Here is a 21623-nt window from a genome sequence, read left to right on the forward strand (position 1 = left end):
AGGAACTGTTAGGCTAATGCATTAATGCTGACTATGTGTTACATGTCATCTACTGCTTGGAGGTGACATGCATATCTATTATAACCCAATCTTTATAACTGCATCCAAGCATGATCTATAAAATATTTTTTTAGGAATCACTTAAAGTTTTTGTCATGAGTTGCAAAGTTTGTTTTGGGTAACACTTTACAATAAGGTTGTATTTGTTAACAATTAGTTAATGCATTAGCTAACAATGAATCAACAATGCAGCATTTATTAATCTTAGTTTAGCATGTACTAATACATTTATAAAAGCAGATATTGTAACTGTTAACATTAAATAATGCGCCATGAATTAACATGATCAAGAATTAATACTTGATGAAAAACAATTTTGTTCATGTTGTTAGTTAATGCATTTCCTAATGTTTACTAATACAACCTTATTGTAAAGTGTTACCCTGTTTTGCACAATGATTTAGTTAGTTAAAGACAAAGTAGAAAAATAAACTTTTTATTAAATTCAAAATGGCTGACAGGCAAATTTTGTCTCAGGCTATTTGGTATGACCCATCAAATCTAGAAAGTTCACTGACATGATCATGAGACCTATCTAATAAAAAGAAGTTATAAGCATTTTTCTATATTTTGCTGTATCTTTTCCCTGAAAGCATAATGCCAGTAAACCACCAAGTTTACACAATTGCATGCAGTAGGGGTGAGCGGTGTACACATCTGTGCTTTTGGTCTTTTTCTCATACTGTCAGAAGATCTCCTGTGAGTTTGTGAAATGTTTTGATGCGTTAAAGAGTGTTTGAAGGCATGAAAGTTAATTTCTTTATCTTATGTTTTTTTTTTTCGATTTTCTGAGTTGGGTGTGTAAGTCACCAAATCAACCTTATTATTTTAATCTCTGTTACCTGTCACCAACTCCTAGCTCCTAACTGATAGCTGGGATTGAAAACATTTTTACATAGTGCGGTTAGTTGTCACAGTCTCAGGTATAGACGGTTTCATCGGACGCACGTGATACACATCTGGATCCGAACCTTACTTCCGGTTTCATTTTTTTAATGGTCTGACTAGTTACTAAACTGATCTCTTGAACGAATGCCTCGTCGAAAATAACAAATGTTTTGGTTTCCTAGGTAATCTATGTGTTGTTTTTTGCTTGTTATATAAATAAACTACGTTTAAAGAACTTTGTTGTTATTTATTCTTATTGGAGTTTACCGGAAGTTACGTGCGGACTGCGACAGCCGCTTGTTTATGTTGTTACTGCTGAAACGGTCTATACTATGAAATGAAATGAAAACAATGTAAATACTATTCAATAAAATGCTAACTGTTAATACAATATCAGGGGAAATAACTCACAATTATGATTTTTTTGTCTTAATTGTGCAGCACTTAGAATAGAATCTATTTATATGCATTAATGCATAATACAAGAATGAATAGATGAAGGACCATGGATGGATGAATGTGTGGATATCTATCTATTATAGGCAGATACTTTGAACAAAATGTTGCCAGTAAAAAACATAAATTTAAATCTACGGTAAGTTACCGGCAACCCAGCTGCAATTTCTACGGAATTTTTTTTTACAGTGTGTTTATTTGTAGCAGAGATGAGTAAAAACAGAGATGAATCCAACTTAAATATTTTTTGAATGATAGAGCCATAGCCAAAAAGCATTACATTGTGCCCCGCTCTCCCCTACACAAAAACAGATTGGTTTATTAAAAAGCTTTTGCAACTTTTGCCTTGACTGTACGCTACTGTAAAATAAAATTTAATCCACACTAGTCAGCATTTGAAGTTGATCCAAAAGTTCAAAGTTATCCTGACAAGAAGGGGTTTGTTCAAAATTTTCAGATTATAAAATGGCAAACATAGTTCAAAGAAACACTCTTACATAACCTCAAGGAGTTTACCATACCATATAGTCAAATCGTATTTCACTTCTTTTAGAGTAACATCTCCTTCAATTTCAAAGTCTTCCAGTCATTTGCAAAAATTATAATTAGGAAACCAATAGCAAACGGCCGTCTCTTGTCCTTCCAAGCCTTTTGATGTAAAGGTGTACGCTGAAATAATGTCTGAACTTAGTTTTGTAGCAAAAAAGTTTCTTTAAAAAACATTTTATCTAATATTTCTGGATGATATTCTGCCTTAAAATGGTTGTAGGAACAAGACAAATAGATTAAAAAAATTATTGAAACTAATTGTGCTGACCTGTGACCAGCACAGGCATGGTTGGGGACTTGAATAATATGTCATTCACACACTAAACATTATATAAATATACACTTTTTCCATAATAGTGTTTTAAAGGAGACACAAGACTTTAAGATGTTAAATAATCTTTGGTGTTCATTCATATGTAAATATGTACATATGTGAAGTTCTAGCTCAAAATATCCCATAATTAATTTATTATAGCATGTTAAAATTGCCACTTTGTAGGTGTAAGCAAAAACGTGCCATTTTTGGATGTGTTCTTTAAAATGTAAATGAGCTGATCTCTGCACAAAATGACAGTGCCATTGTTGGATAGTGCAGATTAAGGGGCGGTTTATCGCCTTCTGACATCACAAGGGGAGCCAAATTTCATTGAGCTATTTTTTCACATGCTTGCAGAGAATGGTTTACCAAAACTAAGTTACTGGGTTGATCTTTTACACGTTTTCTAATATAATAAAAACACTAAGGACCCAATTATAGCACTTAAAGTCAGATTTTCAAAATATGTCACCTTTAAACTAATAAAAATGTACTACGCAGCAGAAAAATCTTTAAGACAAACCTGCAGGGTTTAACTCAGGACTGTAACTGACTGCAGGTCTCCAAAAATTATTTACTACAAGATGTTTTTATTCTGTCTGACTTAATATTCAGAAGTTTGTCCTTTATACACTTTGTCATTTGGACAGAAACAGATCCTAAAGCTTGACAATAAATACACACAGATTCCACTGGGATGCTTCATACCCAAAACTTTACATAAACTTCAACCACATGAATGACCATGATGCGTATCTCATGTGTAGATCTGCTTATGTTGATAACCAGAATGATCACAGAGACAAGTTCACACTGATGGCCATATTTTAATGCATACATTTAAATTAGGCATCAGGCACTAAAACATCCGGTTATTAAAATAAAGGAGCGTAGCGATTCTCTCTTTATTTTTGTCGGTTCAGGAAAACGTGTGGATGAGGGCGTGTGTGTCTCCTCTTCTTCAACACGGCAGCCGAGCTTTGTTCTTTTGTCAGTATAAGATGAAAGTGTCAAGTTACAATTTTCATATAAAATAACCCTAGGGGCATAAAAAGGCTTAGAGAGTTCAATCCTTGGTCCCTTTTTGTCGTTTTGCTGCAGGTTATTTTCCACCACAGGTGTGATATTGTCTCGTTTCACGGCTAGCTCAGATCTCTTTGAACCTAAACAAAAGACCAAATGAGACCACAGCAAACACATTCAAATGAGCGAAATTAAACGCTTCCTATTAAACATCAGATTCTCTCAATGAAATAAAAACACAAGATTATGAATCAACCATTCAAGAGTCGATTAATAAGTCTGAAAATTATTTCATATTTAAGCTGTTCAGATTTTGATTATGAGACAAATTCATTGAGAATTACGATGATGTCAGAGATGTCATTTTCCGCCTCAACACACAGATTTCCGCCTGTCCTTTGGGAATATAGTGAAAGCTAACAAATCCCAATGCAGGTCACAACCTCTTAGTATAATTGTGGGGCTAAAAATACTTCCAACTACCATGAAGGGGTCATATTTTTGGCTGCTATTAATATCAAGTACACAATGGCAATCAAGCCAAGCAGCCTTAGTGAAAAATATCAGTGTTATAAACTGGTTAGAAGCAAGTAATCTTTCAATGATGTCACATTATGGAAATTTTATGTATTTTTACCTGGAATGGCAAAGTGCATGCTATTTCATCTAAAGATTTAAACAAAAACGTATTAATTGTAACGTAAAAACATAACGTAACATAATTTTGACTGTGAGACTAATGTAATATTTGTGATTTTATAAAATTAATGTTATACCTTATGGATATTGAAGAAATATAAAAAAAAATTATATAATCCTAAAAAATAAGTGTATATTAAGGATGCTCACCCTCTTTGTCTTGTAGTGTGTCCGCACCATCCTCTGACCTCCTTATAGACCAACCTAGACAACAACTACAGACACAAACAACCTCAAATTGTCTGAAATGTCTATTATGATTTCGGTAAAACTATACAATAAGGTTGTATTTGTTAGCATTAGTAAATGCATTTAAAGTCACATTCTTTCTGATCTCATTTTTTAAACCCTAGTTAGTGTGTAATGTTGCTATAATAGCATAATAATACCTGTAAAATGATAAAGGTCAAAGTTCATTGCCAGACGATATATGTTCTTTAACAGGATTCGCCTTTTAAAGCCTACAGCGAGCGACTACAGCCCTCAGACCGCGCTGACAGATTGGGCCAATCAGAACGTTTTTATACAGATGGCGTTTACCCCCGCACTGTTTACGGACATTTCTACACACATGCTGCTTAAAAGTTGAGCACATCTAAAGTTAACATCCACATTTCTTCAAATTTGTTTAAAACAGCTTACCATCTATTTGCCAAATTGCGGACGTCCTTAGCACACCCTCTGTGAAGGCTAACGTGCAAACGCAGGTTCCGTTTGACGCCGCCTAACGCAATGTTGTTTGGTCACGAGCAACTTCGCAACCGTTTGCCACAGAAGTGAAAACAACAAAAAACAGGCCGACGATATTAAGTCATAACCCGCCATTGTGTACAAATACGACACGGAGCTCGCCGGCCGCACGCCACAGGTAACTTCCGCTTTCTCTCCGAGTTTACCGGTATTTTGATACTGATGTGTGAATGATGTCTTACTGGTAAAAAGACGGAACGTCACTGCATGTGTGAACAGCACATTTTTGTATTTACTGGTAGATTCATTCTAGTAAATTCACGGTAATTTAGCAGAATTACTGTGTGAAAGAAGCTAATGATGAGTTTTTCCGGCAATCCGTATTTCCACTATTATCCACCAGGTGGTGCTCTCACCCAACTTATAAAACACGGAAGCAACCTCTTAGGGCAAACAGTTCAAACTTGAATATGAGTATGTTTTGATCATCGCTCTGAATCTGATCTCTGTCAAACGTCCTTCACAAAAACACATTATCAGCTTTTTGCTCAAAATATTTTATTTTCGAAGAAACCTACCCATATTTGAAAGGTGATAAACGAGAACAAATGCATGTTTGAAAGCAGAGGGTATGTTGTATCATTTGATATATTGCATGTTTATATATTTAAAGAAGAACTTTTTCTGGAAGGCATTAAACTTTTGTGAAAATCATAAAAAACACTGGTGCTGACTGGCAACTTTTTTAAAAACGCTTGTGTGTAAAGAGTTAATGTTAGTTAAAGGAAAACTCCACTTTTTTCAAAAATATGCTCATTTTTCAGCTCCCCTAGAGTTAAACATTAGATTTTTACCATTTTGGAATCCATTCAGCTGATCTCCTGGCGGTACCACTTTTAACGTAGCTTAGCACAATCCATTGAATCTGAATAGACCATTAGCATCGTGCTAAAAAATAACCAAAGAGTTTTGATATTTTTCCTAGTACTAAGATCAACGTAAAATTAAAAGTTGTGATTTTCTAGGCCCATATGGCTAGAAACTATACTCTCATTCTGGCGTAATAATCAAGGACCGTAACATGGCTGCAGCCATATCTGCCTAGAAAATTGCAACTTTTAATTTTCCGTCGATCTTAGTACACGTATAACTACAGAAGAGTCAAGTTTAAAATAGGAAAAATATCGAAACTCATTGGTTAATTTTGAGGGCGATGCTAATGGTCTAATCAGATTCAATGGATTATGCTAAAATATGCTAAAAGTGGCACCGGCAGACCTGCAGTGCAAAAAATGATTTTCAAGAAAAAAATTCTTAGTATTTGTCGTCTTGTTTTCAGTAAAAATATCTAAAAATTCTTAAATTAAGATGCTTTTTTGATTAGCAAAACGACCAAAGAAAATAAGAGTAGTTTTTAGACCAAAAATATAAAATTTAAGTGATTTTGTGCATAAAACAAGCAAAAAAAAAAATCTGCCAATGGGTTAAGCAAAAACATATTGAACATTTTTCTTAAACACTAAATTCAAGAAAAATTCAGATTAGCTTACCACTTTTTTGGTTGTTTTATGCACAAAATCACTTAAATTTGATTTATATACTAGACGTATTTTCTTGTGTCAGTTTGCTCATCAAGAAAAAGCATCGACATTTAAGAATTTTTAGATATTTTTACTGAAAACAAGACTAAATAAAAACTTCACTTTCAATTTCACTTTCTTGAAAATATTTTTTTTGCAGTGTACAAACGAAAATAACTAGCTTCCGATAATGCCGCCATCTTAAGGGGATCGCACACCGGCCGCGCCATTCTAAATCAACTGAACACATTGTTTTCTATGAGTATACGCACACCAGCGCCGCCAGGTGGCGCCTGTCCGTTCCGCCCAGCTATGACTCAGGAAGTTGCTGAAATCCCTGTCGCGCCACACAGCGCCACTCACATAGTTTAACATTAAATAACATCATATTTGTCCCAAATCATTAACGATTAACATTGGCTGCTAACGTATATTTTGCATTTTGAAGTAGACGCTATCTGACGAAGCTCGCGCTATTTAATGTGCACTTCCGTTTTACAATAGCTCCGAGTTGTCCTAGACGTGACTCGGCGCGACGCTGAGCTGCGCAGCCGGTGTGCAATCCCCTTTAGACTCCTCCACATTCAGGAGAGTATTAGCGTAGCGTACGCACTTTTCGCAGTGATGTATAGCAAATGGGGAGCCATGTGGATTACACCTTATTCATCTATTAGAAAGATTGGAAAAGCTAGGACATTTTCAAAAATATCTTGGCTTCAGGGTAATTCAAGAGTAAATCATGGAGTAATTTTCATTTTTGGCCGAACTATCCCCTTTATTGTGCCGATACAGTTAGATCAACGTGCATTAAGTAACGTTAACTTTTCTTTTTAATAATATATTAGTAAATACTAAAAAAAACATGAACTACGATTACTAAATGCTATTGAAGTATTGCTCATTGTTAGCTAATGCACTCACTAATGTTAACAAATACAACCTTACTGTAAAGTGTTACCATGATTTGTATTTTATTATAAAAAAAAATAATTCCTCACCAGACAAGCCAGTATGTCAGCAGCAATGAGCATGTAGAAAACATTATTCCAACCCGTGGGAGAAATCAGCCCAGCCAACAGAGGTCCTATAGCGGCACCTACAGGCCATTTAACAAATTACACAACATAAAGTTATAGAAAGTGTCTTGTGTTTTCAAAACAAACAAATCTTAAACCTCAAGTATGGTATTTCTCTTCTTTGTTTAGCAAACTTTATTTTGTCACACTAATGTTTAGTCTGACAACTTTCAGTGTTTTTCAATTATTAATGGAAAGGAAAATGTTTAATATTCAAATACATCCTGATTTTAAAAAGCATTTTATTTTTGACTTCATTCAACTTTATTTAAATGACATTCTCTGCATACCTATTGATCCAGTGCCGTCAATAATGGCCGTAACAGTGGACAGAGCTCTCGAGTTTCCTCTGAGACACTCGTGGGTGCCCTGCAAGATCAAAATGCCTTATGAAATTTACAACCTATAAACCTTATTACATCACAAGACATTTATTGACAGCAAGAGTTAAAGGTCATCATCTTCTTTCCAACCTTTGTTTATTATTTTATTAAACACATGGCCATGTGAAGAGCACATGGTGGAAAGGTGCCCAGTGCTTACTAGGTCAGCTGATACAGCAGTGGTGATAAGAGCGTAGGGTCCGTTCACGAGAGCGCCACACCACAGCAACATGCCTATAGGTCACACAACACAGTTACAAAAGATAAAAGAGGACACGAATTATTTACTGTGGGAAATGCTGTGGGACCTTTGAATAAAATTATATACGTTTATTACACGGCTCTCTGGAATGCTTGATTCTGATTGGTCAGTTGAGACATTTGCAGGTTCGTTATTTTCAAATAATAACCGCTCCAAAATAATAACGCATAGCCGGACTACTTTCACGAGTAAAATCGCTCCGCGCCAATAAAGATCAATAAAGATTACTGTCTGTTTGGCGCCATCTTGTGACAAACACTCGACAACCACGACAAGACACAGAGAGCTTACTGAGACTGAACTTGACAAAATAGAGCATGACAGCTACGAAGCCAACACACAAAAAAATACAGAATGGGCATTAAAACTTCTCAAAGACTGGTTAAAGAGAAAAAATGGAGACAAGTATGAAGCAGAGGATCTTAATAAGGTATTACGATCATTTTATGCATCTGTGCAAAGTTTCGCGGAAGGATAAAAATGTTAATTTAAAACAAATATGCCAATAAAATGTTTCAAATTCATATTCATGTCCAGTTTTTTTTCTTATGTGGCAAGTAGCCGTGTAATAAGCGGGATAATGTAGAGGCAGCCGGTAGTTATTGGGAAATAAGCCCCTTCAGTGTGATACAAGACCCTCCGCTTCGCGTCGGGTCCTGATCACACTGTCGGGGCTTATTTCCCAATAACTACCGGCTGCCTCTACATTATCCCTTACATATAATGATCATGGGAACTGTAGATATTATTTTTAATTTATCTCTCATTGAATGGATTATTTATCTTTTGGATTAAAATAAAAACATCAATCGCTATAAGGGTGTCAACACTCACCGATGGTCGTCGGCAAGCCGTTCTCCCCGATCTTATTGTACAGGAAGAGCTTGAGGAAGAAAAACAAACATCCATGAGCATTAGCACAGATTCACATGTAAACTCAAGCTTGTGGCTGTTCTGGGCGCAAGAATTCAGATGTCTGTCAAAACTCTCAGCAAACTTCGACATGTACTGACAAATACTTCGGTATCAAACAGACCACAGTCAGCATGTAGCTGCAAGATATTCTTTATTTGGTGATGATATGCATTAAGTTAATGGATAATGTCACATCTGGCACAAAGTGGCAAAACTAAAGCTCACCATAGGAGCAGCAACAATCAACATGACGCAGCACGTCGTAGCTCTGCCTCCACTGTAGTCAGATATCAGTCCGGCCACGATGCCACCTAACAGAGAAAGACACAACCTTACCTAACATCTGCATCAGAAATCATGTTTGAATATCTAATATCTAATATGTTGACCCACACCATGAGCTTACCCACAATTCCTCCGACATCGAACAAAGTTGACAAGTCCCCAGCGTGTTTGGGATCGAAATGAGCTGAGAAGAGAACAATATTCAGTTTCCTTGGATGTATTTTTTTATCATGGGCTGCATCCGAAATCGCACACTGTGACAGTAGGTACTGAATTAGATGAGATTGACCGTTAAAACAGCAGGTACTATATAGTATGAATAAATTCAGACACAGTACATCTACCATGTTGATAGCAGGCTTGTGCACAATTCCGAATTGAATCGAGAATGACTCCTAAATTCCAATTCAATTCATGAACTTGAATTGATGTCAAAAACAGGATCTAGAATTACAATTCAAATTTGAATTAAAGGAAGCAGAATTGTATTTAAATAGAAATTCATATACATATTATACAGTATGTGAAGTGTTAAAAATGAAGCTTTCAGTATTATATGGCAGATATGATTGCATTACATATCTTATAAATTATTAGCTTGAACTACTTGTACAGATTACATTAACAGGAATTAATGTTAAAAACTTTAGTGAATTAACAAATAATTCAGTTTGTTTTTTTTGTAATTGTAATTTTATGGAACACAATGGAACATGACTTTATTTCCCAGAATGCTTTACTTTAACCAAGTAATTTAAATGGTTGCCAAACAATTTTCCAAAGTAACTTTCCTAACACTGAATATATGGTTGATTCTCACGAAACCATTGAAACACCACGGCACTAATGATTTCAGCTATAAAATGTGTAATATAGTAATATTAAAAAGCATCAGAATTAACACAATACTGTGTTCTACCTTGCACAATGTGTGATTTCAACATTTGTCAATTTTATCTCATTTTTTGCTGAAATTCTCATTACCGCAATGTGTCCGGCTGTGTTTGAACATGCGTTATGTTGTAATTTAATCAAATTAACACAAAAATATTTAGATAAAAAATAAATGGATGTTTTGCTAGACTACTTTAGATGACAAAAAATATTTACTGAATATTCATGTATAATAATAGTGAAGACAAATTAGGAAAATGATGTGTCCATGCCTGATGTTCTCATCCTCCGCAACACTTTTTGAGAACAGTTTAAGCACACATACAGAATTTTAATCAAGTTTGATTTTGAGTGACCAAGCACCATGGCACTTCAAGATGGCTACCAGGTAAGATCATTTTTTTACAGTTAATTTGAAATATTGTCTTGTCAGAATGCTTACACGACATTTTGATTATCATTACCGCAACAGATGCTTATTAAATGTTAATTCAATTAATAGAAGCATAATACTTTGATTTTAAATGCATGTGCAGAATCTCCAAATTATGCTCTTTCAGGTTTGTCATGTCATTTTGAAAATATGTCAGTGTTGATGTTTTCTGACTGTTGCGGTAATGAGATTTTTTAGGACTAATTTTTTAAATTATGTTACAAAAAGTGTTAAATGATAAGTAAAAGTGTTTAAATTAATGTTCCCATTTACTCCAGACTAAAAAAAAGTAAATTTAAGCAATTTTTACATTTTCATGCTTGACATTTTTAAAACCAAGTTTTCGTGAGAATCACCCATATGTAAGATTCTTCCTGTTGTGTGACTGTGGAATTTCTTTGAATTGCCATGAATTTAATTCCACTTCCTGTCATTCCAATTCAACTTCCTGTAGGACGGAGTCAATTCAAATTCCAATTCATGAATTGAATGGAGGCCAATTCTGCTTGATACATTTCATCATAAAAACAAGTTAGTCGTTAACAAAAATGACGTTAAACTAGTGCAATTTAACCACAAGGGACAGCTGTTTAACTCTTTCCAGCAATTGACAAGTTAACTCGTCAATTAAGAGAAAACGCTTCTCTGTCAATCACAAGTTTTTCCGGCAATCAGTATTTCTGCTATTATTCACTAGGTAGCGCTCTTACCCAACTTGCAGTATAAAACCTGAAAGTATTCCCTTAGGTCAAACAGAGAGATACCTTGCTGGAAGTAGTAGGTCATCCGGGTACTTTTTGCCTACTGTTTTTCGAATAATATACATTTGGACATACTACTTGTCTCGTCTAATGCTTTTTGCTTACTGTGTAGTATGGAAGTTGGAGATTTCAGACGCAGCCATAATTTTTGTGATAGCATTTGATTAGGGATTCTTACCAACATTGGCAATATATAAAGGAAGCCAGTAGAGGAAGGTGTAGCTGACCAACTTGGCAAAAAGCAAACACAGGGAAAACTCCACAACACCCTGTAACATAAATACAACATACTTTAAAACAAAAGACATGCAGTTGGCATGCAAGATAAAAAAATTACAATTTTGATGCCTTTCATATGTCCACAAAATCAGACCTTCCTAGGAAAATTGGCTTAAAATGAAAACTTTAGCCATTGGAGAAGCCAATGTGGTTCTTATAATAAAACATCGAGTTACTTGTTATTCAGAGCATTTGTATTAAAAACTGTAGATGCTGGATGTGTGCGTATGTCAGTATGTCAGGTTAGCCAAGTTTTTGATGAACCTAAATGAGAATAGTGACCAGAATTGTTCAGTACTGGTATATTGTTCACATTTACATTTATGCATTTAGCAGATGCTTTTATTCAAAGCAACTTGCAGTGCATTACAAGGTATACATTTTTTTTTATCAGTATCAGTACCCATGACTTTTTGCACTGCTAACACAATGCTCTACCACTGAGCTTTAAACAGCATTAATTATTCATTCCTTCAGTTTCATAAAATAATTCTGATAATTTATTCACCCCCATGTCACTCAATATATTTATGTCTTTCTTTGTGCAGTTGAAAAGAAATTAAGTTTTTTTGAGGAAAACATTCCAGGATTTTTCTCCATATAGTGGACTTAATTGGACCTCAACAGCTTACAGTTTTATTACAGCTTCAAAGGACTCGATCCCAACCGAAGCACTGTCTGCGCAGCTCAGCGTCGCACTGCATCTAGGACAACTCGGAGGTATCGTAAACCGGAAGTGGACATTAAATAGCGCGAGCTTCGTCAGATAGCGTCTACTTCAAAATGCAAAATATACGTTAGCAGCCAATGTTAATCGTTAATGATTTGGGACAAATATGATGTTATTTAATGTTAAACTATGCGAGTGGTGCGACAGGGATTTGAGCAACTTCCTGAGTCTTAGCTGGGCGGCGCAGACAGGCGCCACATGTCGGCGCTGGTGTGCGTATACTCATAGAAAGCAATGTGTGAAACCATCATAATTTTGTTTTAAACTACAACTTCTAGTCTTGCACTAGCTATGTGATGCACCAGCGTGACTGTATGGCTTATGTAATCACACAGAAAGGTCACTCGTTACATAAGTGAAACGCACACTTGCGGACCATTTTTAACAATAAACTGACACAAAGACATTAATTGGTATCATTTCACGTACAACAACACCTAAACGCTCCTCTTTCTTCACACTTGTAAACGCTGGAGCAGTGGTTTAACATGCGTCACGCGTGACCTTTCGACGTGATTAGGTAATACGTAACGTAAGACCCTTATGTCTCGGTTGTGATCGTTTAGAGCCCTTTGAAGCTTCATTGAAACTGTAAACTGTTGAAGTCTACTGAAGTCCACTATATGGAGAAAAATCCTGCATGTTTTCCTCAAAAACTTAATTTCTTCTCGACTGAACAAAGAAAAACATAAACATCTTGGATGACATGGGGGTAAATTATCAGATTTGTTTTATGAAAGTGGAGTAATCCTTTAAAATAGAATGATTAAGTATCATTACTCGCCATAAAAAATTGTCTTTTTTAACTAGTAATTAATTCTGTAAATTATTATCAGGATGTTTTAATGTGACATCCAAAAAATTTGCATAAAAACACCTGGATGGAAATGACACCAAGCATGATATGCCTGTGATTTTCCAGGCATTGTATGTGCGTGTGACTGCTTTCTATTAGCTTGTACTTTACTGGCCAACTTCACATCATCACAAAATGACTTACAGGAATCCTGAGTGCCCCACAGAAGCTGATGGCTTGCGTATCCTCTTCCACCGGCTCCACAGCTGTGGAGGACTCACTGCTGAAGATCTCCTCAACACTGGACGAGTTCCTCAGGAGAGGTTCTTTCTCAGCACTCTCCTAAACACAGAAACGCAAGGAAGACTGTTAAAGGGACAGTTCACCCAAAAATGAAAATTCGGTCATCATTTACTTACCCTTGTGTCTTTCTAAACCTTTATGAGTTTTTTTATTTTGTTAAACACAAAAGAAGATATTTTGATAAACACATAGTAGGAAAAACAAATATTATGGAAATCTTATTACAGAATATTAACAATTTTCAAATGTACTATTATATTTTGTTAATCGTTGCAATATGCTTATGACTTGCCAATGTAATGCTCAGTTTACTGAAAAAACCCCAAGCTTGATGACGTATGCTGCTTGATATTAAAAAATATTTTTAAATAATTCATTTAAACGTTGTTTGGCTTAAAGTAAGCATCTAAAGTGAAAGTAACAGAAGCGGGTCCGTTAGCGCCCCCTGCAGGCATTTGTTAACATTACAAAGCGTACATAGTACTGTGATCAGGGTTCGCACACCTTAGTTAACTTAAAATTCAAGGACCTTTCAAGGACTTTCCAGGTCCAATACCCTCAAATTCAAGGACTAAATGTGAGGACACGTTTCAAGTGAGAGCAAGGTTACATCGTGTTATCTTTTAAGATACATTGTTACAGTTCCCTTTTGAGGGAACTCGCGCTGCGTCACTGCGGTGACACTTTGGGGACGCCTTCTGGGGGTAAGTGCGTCTGAATGTGTATATCAAATTCAACCAATGGTGAGGCTTAAAGACAAAGACAGGGTGACGCTGGAGTCAGGAAGTATATCACTATATGAAATATTGCCAAAGACGGCGTTACAGGGACACAGGAAGTATGGCAAGGGAGAAGCAGCGTCTCGTTCCCTTCTCAGGGAACAACAGTTTCATACATAACCCAAGACGTTTTCATGTGTCAAACACAACTATGAAAAACGCATTTTGGTATGAATCAACATTTACATACAGAAGATATAAGCATTAAAATTCGAAAAAGTCTAGAATTTTTATGATATTATCCTACACTACACAGGGAATAATATGGATTTTTTTCCAGAAAACTTCTTGCATAAAATAGATTCAAGCACTTTCAATGACCTGTATCTATGTATGAATATTTTCAAAAACTTCCCAGGGCCTTGAATTTTTCCCCCAGATTCACAAACTTTCAAGGATTTCAAGGACCCGTAGGAACTGTGATTTGTTTACTTGTTTTTATGCTTTATTTGTCCAAAATATTATTTCATCTTCATTATTATGTAATTTTAAAGGTTATTGCTCACTTGGGTCTATTTTTATTAGCAAAAGATATCAAATTACTTCATTATCAATTAGCAAAATAATTATTAGGGACAGTTCTAGATTCATTAAAGCATTTCAAAATAATGTGATTTCAGATTCCCATTCATTCATTTTATCATTGAGGATTTCTTAAAAAAAATGTGAAAATCTCGTCTCGTTCTTGTAAAGTTAATCTCGTGTCTCGTCTCGTGGATTAAGTGTCTTGTCACACCCCTAGTATTTATATATACATAATAATTACAAACACAAATATATTATGCAAAAACAAACTTTTATTTTGTATGTGATTAATCGCGATTAATCTTTTGACGGCCCTATTTAAAACTCTTTATGTGACCAGACATTTACTGTAGCAAACTAATATCAAATTGTTAAATAACTCACGTGGTGTTGTGGTGGAGAACAGTTCACATCTTCAGGTTCTGTAAAAGACAAAGCATGGCATCAGGCAAAAAATACTCGAGTTAGGATAGACAATAAAAAAAAACACGTTTACAAAAGAACTGAATTGTGTATTTGTTTTCTCTGGTTGTAAAATATATGCATTAAGCAGACGCTTTTATTTTATACAATACTTTCAATACAATTCTTAAAACCCACAACCCAGGTGCACTATAAATTGCTTTGGATAAAACCAAATGCATAAATGTAAATGACAAACTAAAAACGATTTATTTCATTTAAATAATACTGAAAGTCAAAATCGGTAATAAATCTAACATTAATGTTTCTGTCAATAAAGCACACCCTTCTATGCGTAAGCTCTTATATCTTTGTTTGCAAATACTATCATTTAGTTTGTTCTATGTTCCCATTTACATCTTTACAATATGCACACCACCAGTCATAAATAGTCTTCTCCATCATAACAAGAGTGACCTACTTTCAACCAGGAAAAAAAAGCACAGGACTCCAGTGGAGGCGATGATGATACCGGGCACAATGAAGGACAATCCCCACGCAGACGAAACATAAGCCCCAGCAATGAGGGAGCCCAGAATGTTTCCCACTGAGGTGTGAGAATTCCATATTCCCATAATGAATCCACGCCTGTATGCAAAGAGGATTACTCAGATTTACAGCACAACCTGATAACTTAACCATCTCCTTTAACAATCTTTATGGTTTATTAGCAAAAATATATTTTTGGGAAACATTAAAGGTGCCAGAGAATGCATTGATACAATATGTTAAACTGTTCTCTGATACTTTATTTAGTGCAAAAATGATCCAGAGATGGTTTACATGTCCATTCACAACCCTAGGATTTGTCCCTAGAATGAAATGGTCTATTATCATCTATTTGAAAGGGTCATGAATAATAATGTTGAGCTCTGCTCTGATTGGCTGTTTCACAGAGCAGCTCCTTCAGTAGCTCTGTGTGTGTGTAAACAGATCTTATGTTTGAGTCTGTATCAGACAAAGATACAGATTTTGAGGAATAATCAATTATTCAGTAACTGGAAATTGACATTTCTGAGTGGTAAGTTTAGTTTTTTTCAGTATTGACCTACAAACCATAACTGTATCGTCAATAGTAGAACTTCAGCCTAAACGCTAGCATATTGCATTAACTAGCATATAGCGCTAACTCAGCAGTCAAAACTTAGTTTTTAGCATTGTAACAACATTGTACTTAATTTAATGTTGGGGTGTACATCTCGACTGTGACGTCACAGTTGGTGTTATGTTGAGATTGGTCTGTTTTCCAGCGGTCTTTTGCATGCACAAGTTTTACATTACGAGAAAACAAACGCGTTTGAGGCTCATGATGTGTCATTACCATGTATAGAGCTCTTATTATTTATATATGCCTAGATAAATACAGTTTTACATTATACGGCACCTTTAAAATGTATCTGATCACTCAGGCTATTGTAGCATGAAATCAAAATAATCTCGGTTTACTTATTATTTAGGCTTTTGGAGAATGTAAATCAACTAGTAATGCTTTTGCAAACCCACACTGAGGTCTGATCCATACTACTTTACCATCTAATCTAAAAGTCTTGCATTGAATATTTTGTCTCAGAAGTAAATTTGTGAAATTAGTTGCAAATTGCTTTTAATTAGGGCTGGGTATCGATTCAGATTTTCCAGATCGATTCAATTTCGATTCACAAGCTGTCAAATCGATTCGATTTCGATTCTCGATTCAATTTTCGATTCCAAGTGGGTAATTATTAAAATCGATGAAGCACCTGAAACCGGCATTTTAAGCACTGAATTAATGAATGACAGGCTTGCCTCTTGCTCCTTGGTAACCTCGCGCAAAGCAAAAAATAGGGTGACATCTAGTAAAGAAGACTAGTAATTCGATTCACGTTAATCTTTCGTTCAATGTTTGCAGAAATAAATATGAAAGAAAAAAATCGATTCTGCTCTTTGAGAATCGATTCTGAATCGACAACATAAAAAAAAAATGATTAATCGAAAAATCGATTTTTTTGCCCAGCCCTGCTTTTAATGTTGATTTTAAAGGACTGTGTTTAATAATATTGGTTTTGTAATGATTAGCTACAGTTTAGTAACATGTCCTGACAGCAGGTGTGGAAATCTGCATTAATTGTTTGTGGAAAATGTCAATGCAGACAAAAATCCACCAAAACTACACAGTAAGCATCACAACGCGTGACAGTCACTTACTTTCCCTTCCCAAACCAGTTTCCAACACATGCTACCACAGCCGGCCAGCCCGTAGTCTGGACCAGCCCATTTAAGACCTGTAAGAAAGAAGCAAAAGAGGAAAAACAAGCTCATCAGCAAGCTTTGCACATGGGCTCGACATGTTTAAGAAGTAAAGTAATGCTGATGCAGTCATGTGCTAGCCATATGACTCACAAAGACATAACTATAAAGTAACTCTGACTATAAAAAGAGAAATACTTTATGCTTAACAACATGCATCTCTATTTAATAATACAGCTGTGTATAATGTCTTATTATTATATACAAAATGCCTTCAAATTTCTCTTCTGACAAGAAATATGCCACATAGAAAGATTCACTTCTGTTTTTTTGTTCAAACCTTAAAGTCTTGTGACTCAACCTAAGTGTTGGGTTTATTTCGGGTCATTTACATTTATTTATTCAACGATGATTGCAAGAGACATAGTCTACAAAGTTATATTTACATATGAATACAGTTGTAGCTAGGGAACAGAAGAGTGTTTTTGCAGTTAGTTTATTTTAAACCTTCATAACTAAAAGATACAGCGAAGTAGCACAATAAAACACAATAAAAACATGATAACATAATAATAAACCTGTTTGTGACCATTTTGGTCATGTAAGTTCTGACATGCGCTTATTTGGTATTTTTTCAGTTGCTTTACAAACATATTAATGGCTAATTTCACATAACACTTTACTCATCACAAACTGTGCTAAAATAATATGTGAGTAACGTGTGTACATGTTTGTACATGCTCGGCAATGCTCAATTCGCGCCATTCGCACAATTGAGGCGAAATCGCGCCTAGCATGCCAAATGCATTATGCTACGTACACACCAAACGTGGGGCATCGTGTTACTCGCTCTAGATTACTTGCGGGATTTAACTTCGTTTCATGCGAATTCTTCGCTCGAGTTGAATATTTACAACTTGGGCGAAGACACGTTTGAGGCGAATAGACGCCCATATCGCGTCATTCGCATTGCCCCATGCAAGGACGCTTCTGATCGCATCTTTGCATTGACTTTGTATGTAATCTACTCGCACAAATCGTTGAACTCGTGTCTGGTGTAAACCCACAGTAACACAGTAAATTGTCATCAAACGTCTAAAATTATCTTTATTTGTACATTTTCTGAGAAGTGTAATGTCCTAAATGCTTAACTGATTTAAAGATTTTAAAGCTTGGATTTTAATTTTAAGATATGGATGCGGTTTTGTTTTTGATCCTTAAAAAAATCTTTAACTGGAAATTTTTCAAAATAATTTTTGCTGACTCTTTCACTAATAATAAACATACATTTGCAAAAAGCATCCGTATTTGTCCACGCCCATGTTTATTAGAGTATAAAAACTTGAAAATGGTTAAATTAAGGTTAATATAGAACAGATAAAAATGTGCGACTAAGTTAACTCATGACCATGAGTTGGTTGCATTTGCTAGAAGTCAGCAACTTCAGTCTGGATATGACAAAGGCTTGGACTAGGAGCTGCACAGCGTGATCAGACAGAAAAGATCTGGACGAGTAGTAATGTGGGTAACTGAAGGTCACGTATCTTACCTGAACAACGCAGTAATACCACAAAGAATGGATTTTCCAGTAAAACCCCAGACCAAACAGAGAAGTAAAAAGACCACTGAGAAGCATTCCTGAGCACAGATAGTAACGCAACGACAATCGCTCTCCAAAAATACCACTAATAAAAAAAACAAGCGTTATATTTTAAGCAGAACATTTAATATCCCCAACTTTAACCAAGAAACTCCAATACTATACCTAAAAAACATGCCAATTGCGTATGCAACGAGGAAGCAATTGTCCAACACTCCAAACAGGTTCTGGTAATTGTTCTGGTCTGAATTGAATGAAAAATTGCTCAACATTGATCATTTATTCCTTATTTTATGAGGATCTCAATAGGCATTGCAATAGGATGCAAAAAAAAGGCTAAAACTCACCAAAAGGTGCCCAGTCACACCAGGTGTCATTGTTGGTGATGTTGAGGTCAGCCGGATAAATGACATTAGAGCAATTTCTGTGCAGTTGACCCTGTAAAAAAATAAAGCATCGATAAAGTATCAAGTGTAATGATTTACCCAGTTATCATTTAGTTAACTTTCTTATTACCTTGACTATACTGATGGGTTTTCGAGAGAGGTGGTAGCTGGTGTAGAACACAAACGTGAGCACGAGGATGAAGAATCTGTACCTGAATAAATAAGTAATGTATCTACGTTAGTAAGGTGTGAAAAGTTACGTTGTGTTTGGGGAAAGTTGTGTTTAGTTTATTAAACAAAAACACCACAGTCAAGATTAGCAGAAATGAAACCGCATTACGTGACTGACAGGAAATCATACTTTGCAAACACACACACACACACACACACACACACACACACACACACACACACACACACACTGAAGCCTCTGTATGACTTTTTACATTTCCTGTAGGGGATGAACGCCAAACAGAGTAAATCTATGCATTTAGCAAAAGAGAAACCCGTGAAAACTGTTTAGATTACAGTTTGTGGTTGAAGACAGAGATAAGTTAGCCTTATTTCATTTAATAGAGTTTAAGTTATGATTACTATGCAAGTAAATTTTATTTAAAAAAAATGTATAACAATGTTCATACTGTACTGCTTTCACTGCAACTTACACATTATTGATTATTAATGACGAACCTTTCAGCAGTGCTAAGAAATGAATCAATAGTCACTGATTCTTATCACTGCTGAAAGGTTCGTCATTTTATATTATAGTGTCTTAAAAAAATCAATGATCATATCTGCTAATATAAAACATATACAAATACTTAAAAAAATACAGAAATGTTAGTTGTACATAGTAAGTATGTGATGTTTACATGGGCCTTCTTACCAGCTGTCTCTAGAGAAGGAGGTGATGAGTTTGATGCCCGGTGCGATTGATTTCATTTTGACAGGTACCTTTGTTTGTCCCGTTGCAAAAATCGCTTTACTAAAAACTGTATCGACTGTATAAATTATTTATAAAAAAATCCATTCCCATAAAAAGTGTAAAACGCAAATACTAAAAATCGACCGAAAAACCAAGAACTAAAATATACAGCGAAACAAGCTGACTAATCGCGTTTTGTGTCTCAGATCAGCTTGTTTTCAAAATCGGGTAAAATTCTCACGAGTTAAAACCACGAGTCCGTTTGATCATGTTCGCCGAAATCCTAAACCAGATGTAAAAGACGCCTTTCAATTTAAAGTATCTACGACGTGTTGTCATTTCCTAATTCCAAGTGTGGAAAAAACTTAAAACGCTTTGAATTTCTAAAGATTTCCATCTTTGCTTGGTCCGTCTGGATTAAAAGCCGGTTGCTATTATTACCCGTGTTAAAAAATCACATGAGCATTATTGATCTTTAGCCCGTAGGACTCTGTTTAAGGTCCTGTCGCCATATTCCCCCTGTTTTCCAAAGCAGGCGGGCTGAGGCATACTGGATTTGATGCTGTGCGAACAACATGTGATACAGCATGACGTCACCGAATGAAATTAACCCTTTGTTGGGAGAGACGGTTTGACATACTTTTATTAGGTTTTTTAATTGAATATCAAGATCAAGTACAAAACACATTTTGTTCAATGTCACATAAACATGAGGTTTTATTCACATAATTATTCACATGTTACAAACTTTATTAGATGTTGCAAGAACCGACAGACAGATGACGTTAAAGTACCGCGAGAGCGAGTCGAAATTAGACTTCTCAGAATCGCTCTCGCGGTACTTTGACGTCATCTAACTGTAGTTTCTCGCGGCGCCATATAAAGTCAAAGGTGCTCACTGCTGCAGCCACATTTGTTGTCATCAAGGCTGTCTTATTTCAGAAAATTAACATTTGTAAAGTTCACTATTATTCGTAGTTAATCGTAAATTGTTGTAACATGGTTATGACTTGCGAATGTAATGCTCAGTTATCTGAAATAAATCAGGAAGTATGCAGCCTGCATATGCTGCAGCCTTCAGATTCAGAAACAACCTAGGTGGGTTGGATATCACGCGGAGCTGCGCAGTCTGGTCGTAGTAGACATCATAGTACCGCGAGAGCAATTTGAAAACACAGCTTTTGATTCGCTCTCGCGGAACTATGATGTCATGTCTCACTTTTGACATCACAGTTTTGTTTTAGAATGGTCATTTGTAAGGTAACGGACGATATATTATGCAGCTATTTATTAGGAAAATACAATGTGCAATGTATCATTACATTATATATATATTTGGAAC

General features: G+C 35.6%; 1 protein-coding gene across 2 annotated transcripts; it reads right to left on the reverse strand.

Moving 5' to 3' along the window:
- Positions 1 to 3076: 3076 nt before the first annotated feature.
- slc37a2 (solute carrier family 37 member 2) lies at positions 3077 to 20842 on the reverse strand. Of its 2 annotated transcripts, XM_065284129.2 has the most exons (19): positions 20243 to 20842; positions 19487 to 19568; positions 19318 to 19408; positions 19136 to 19214; positions 18920 to 19055; positions 17329 to 17405; positions 15566 to 15732; positions 15067 to 15104; positions 13280 to 13417; positions 11449 to 11539; positions 9304 to 9366; positions 9123 to 9208; positions 8817 to 8865; positions 7881 to 7954; positions 7628 to 7706; positions 7260 to 7357; positions 4142 to 4206; positions 3930 to 3958; positions 3077 to 3432 (listed from the first exon to the last, which is right to left on the reverse strand). In XM_065284129.2, exons 1-18 carry the CDS (start codon positions 20296 to 20298, stop codon positions 3955 to 3957), a joined length of 1473 nt encoding a protein of 490 aa, XP_065140201.1. In that variant the 5' UTR covers positions 20299 to 20842; the 3' UTR covers positions 3077 to 3432; positions 3930 to 3954. The 2 variants fall into 2 exon arrangements, with proteins under 2 accessions (XP_065140201.1, XP_065140200.1); XM_065284128.2 differs by lacking the exon at positions 3930 to 3958 and having other exon boundaries at positions 20243 to 20841.
- Positions 20843 to 21623: the final 781 nt, after the last annotated feature.

This window comes from Paramisgurnus dabryanus, chromosome 5 (genome assembly GCF_030506205.2).
Source record: "Paramisgurnus dabryanus chromosome 5, PD_genome_1.1, whole genome shotgun sequence".
Lineage (NCBI taxonomy): Eukaryota > Metazoa > Chordata > Actinopteri > Cypriniformes > Cobitidae > Paramisgurnus > Paramisgurnus dabryanus.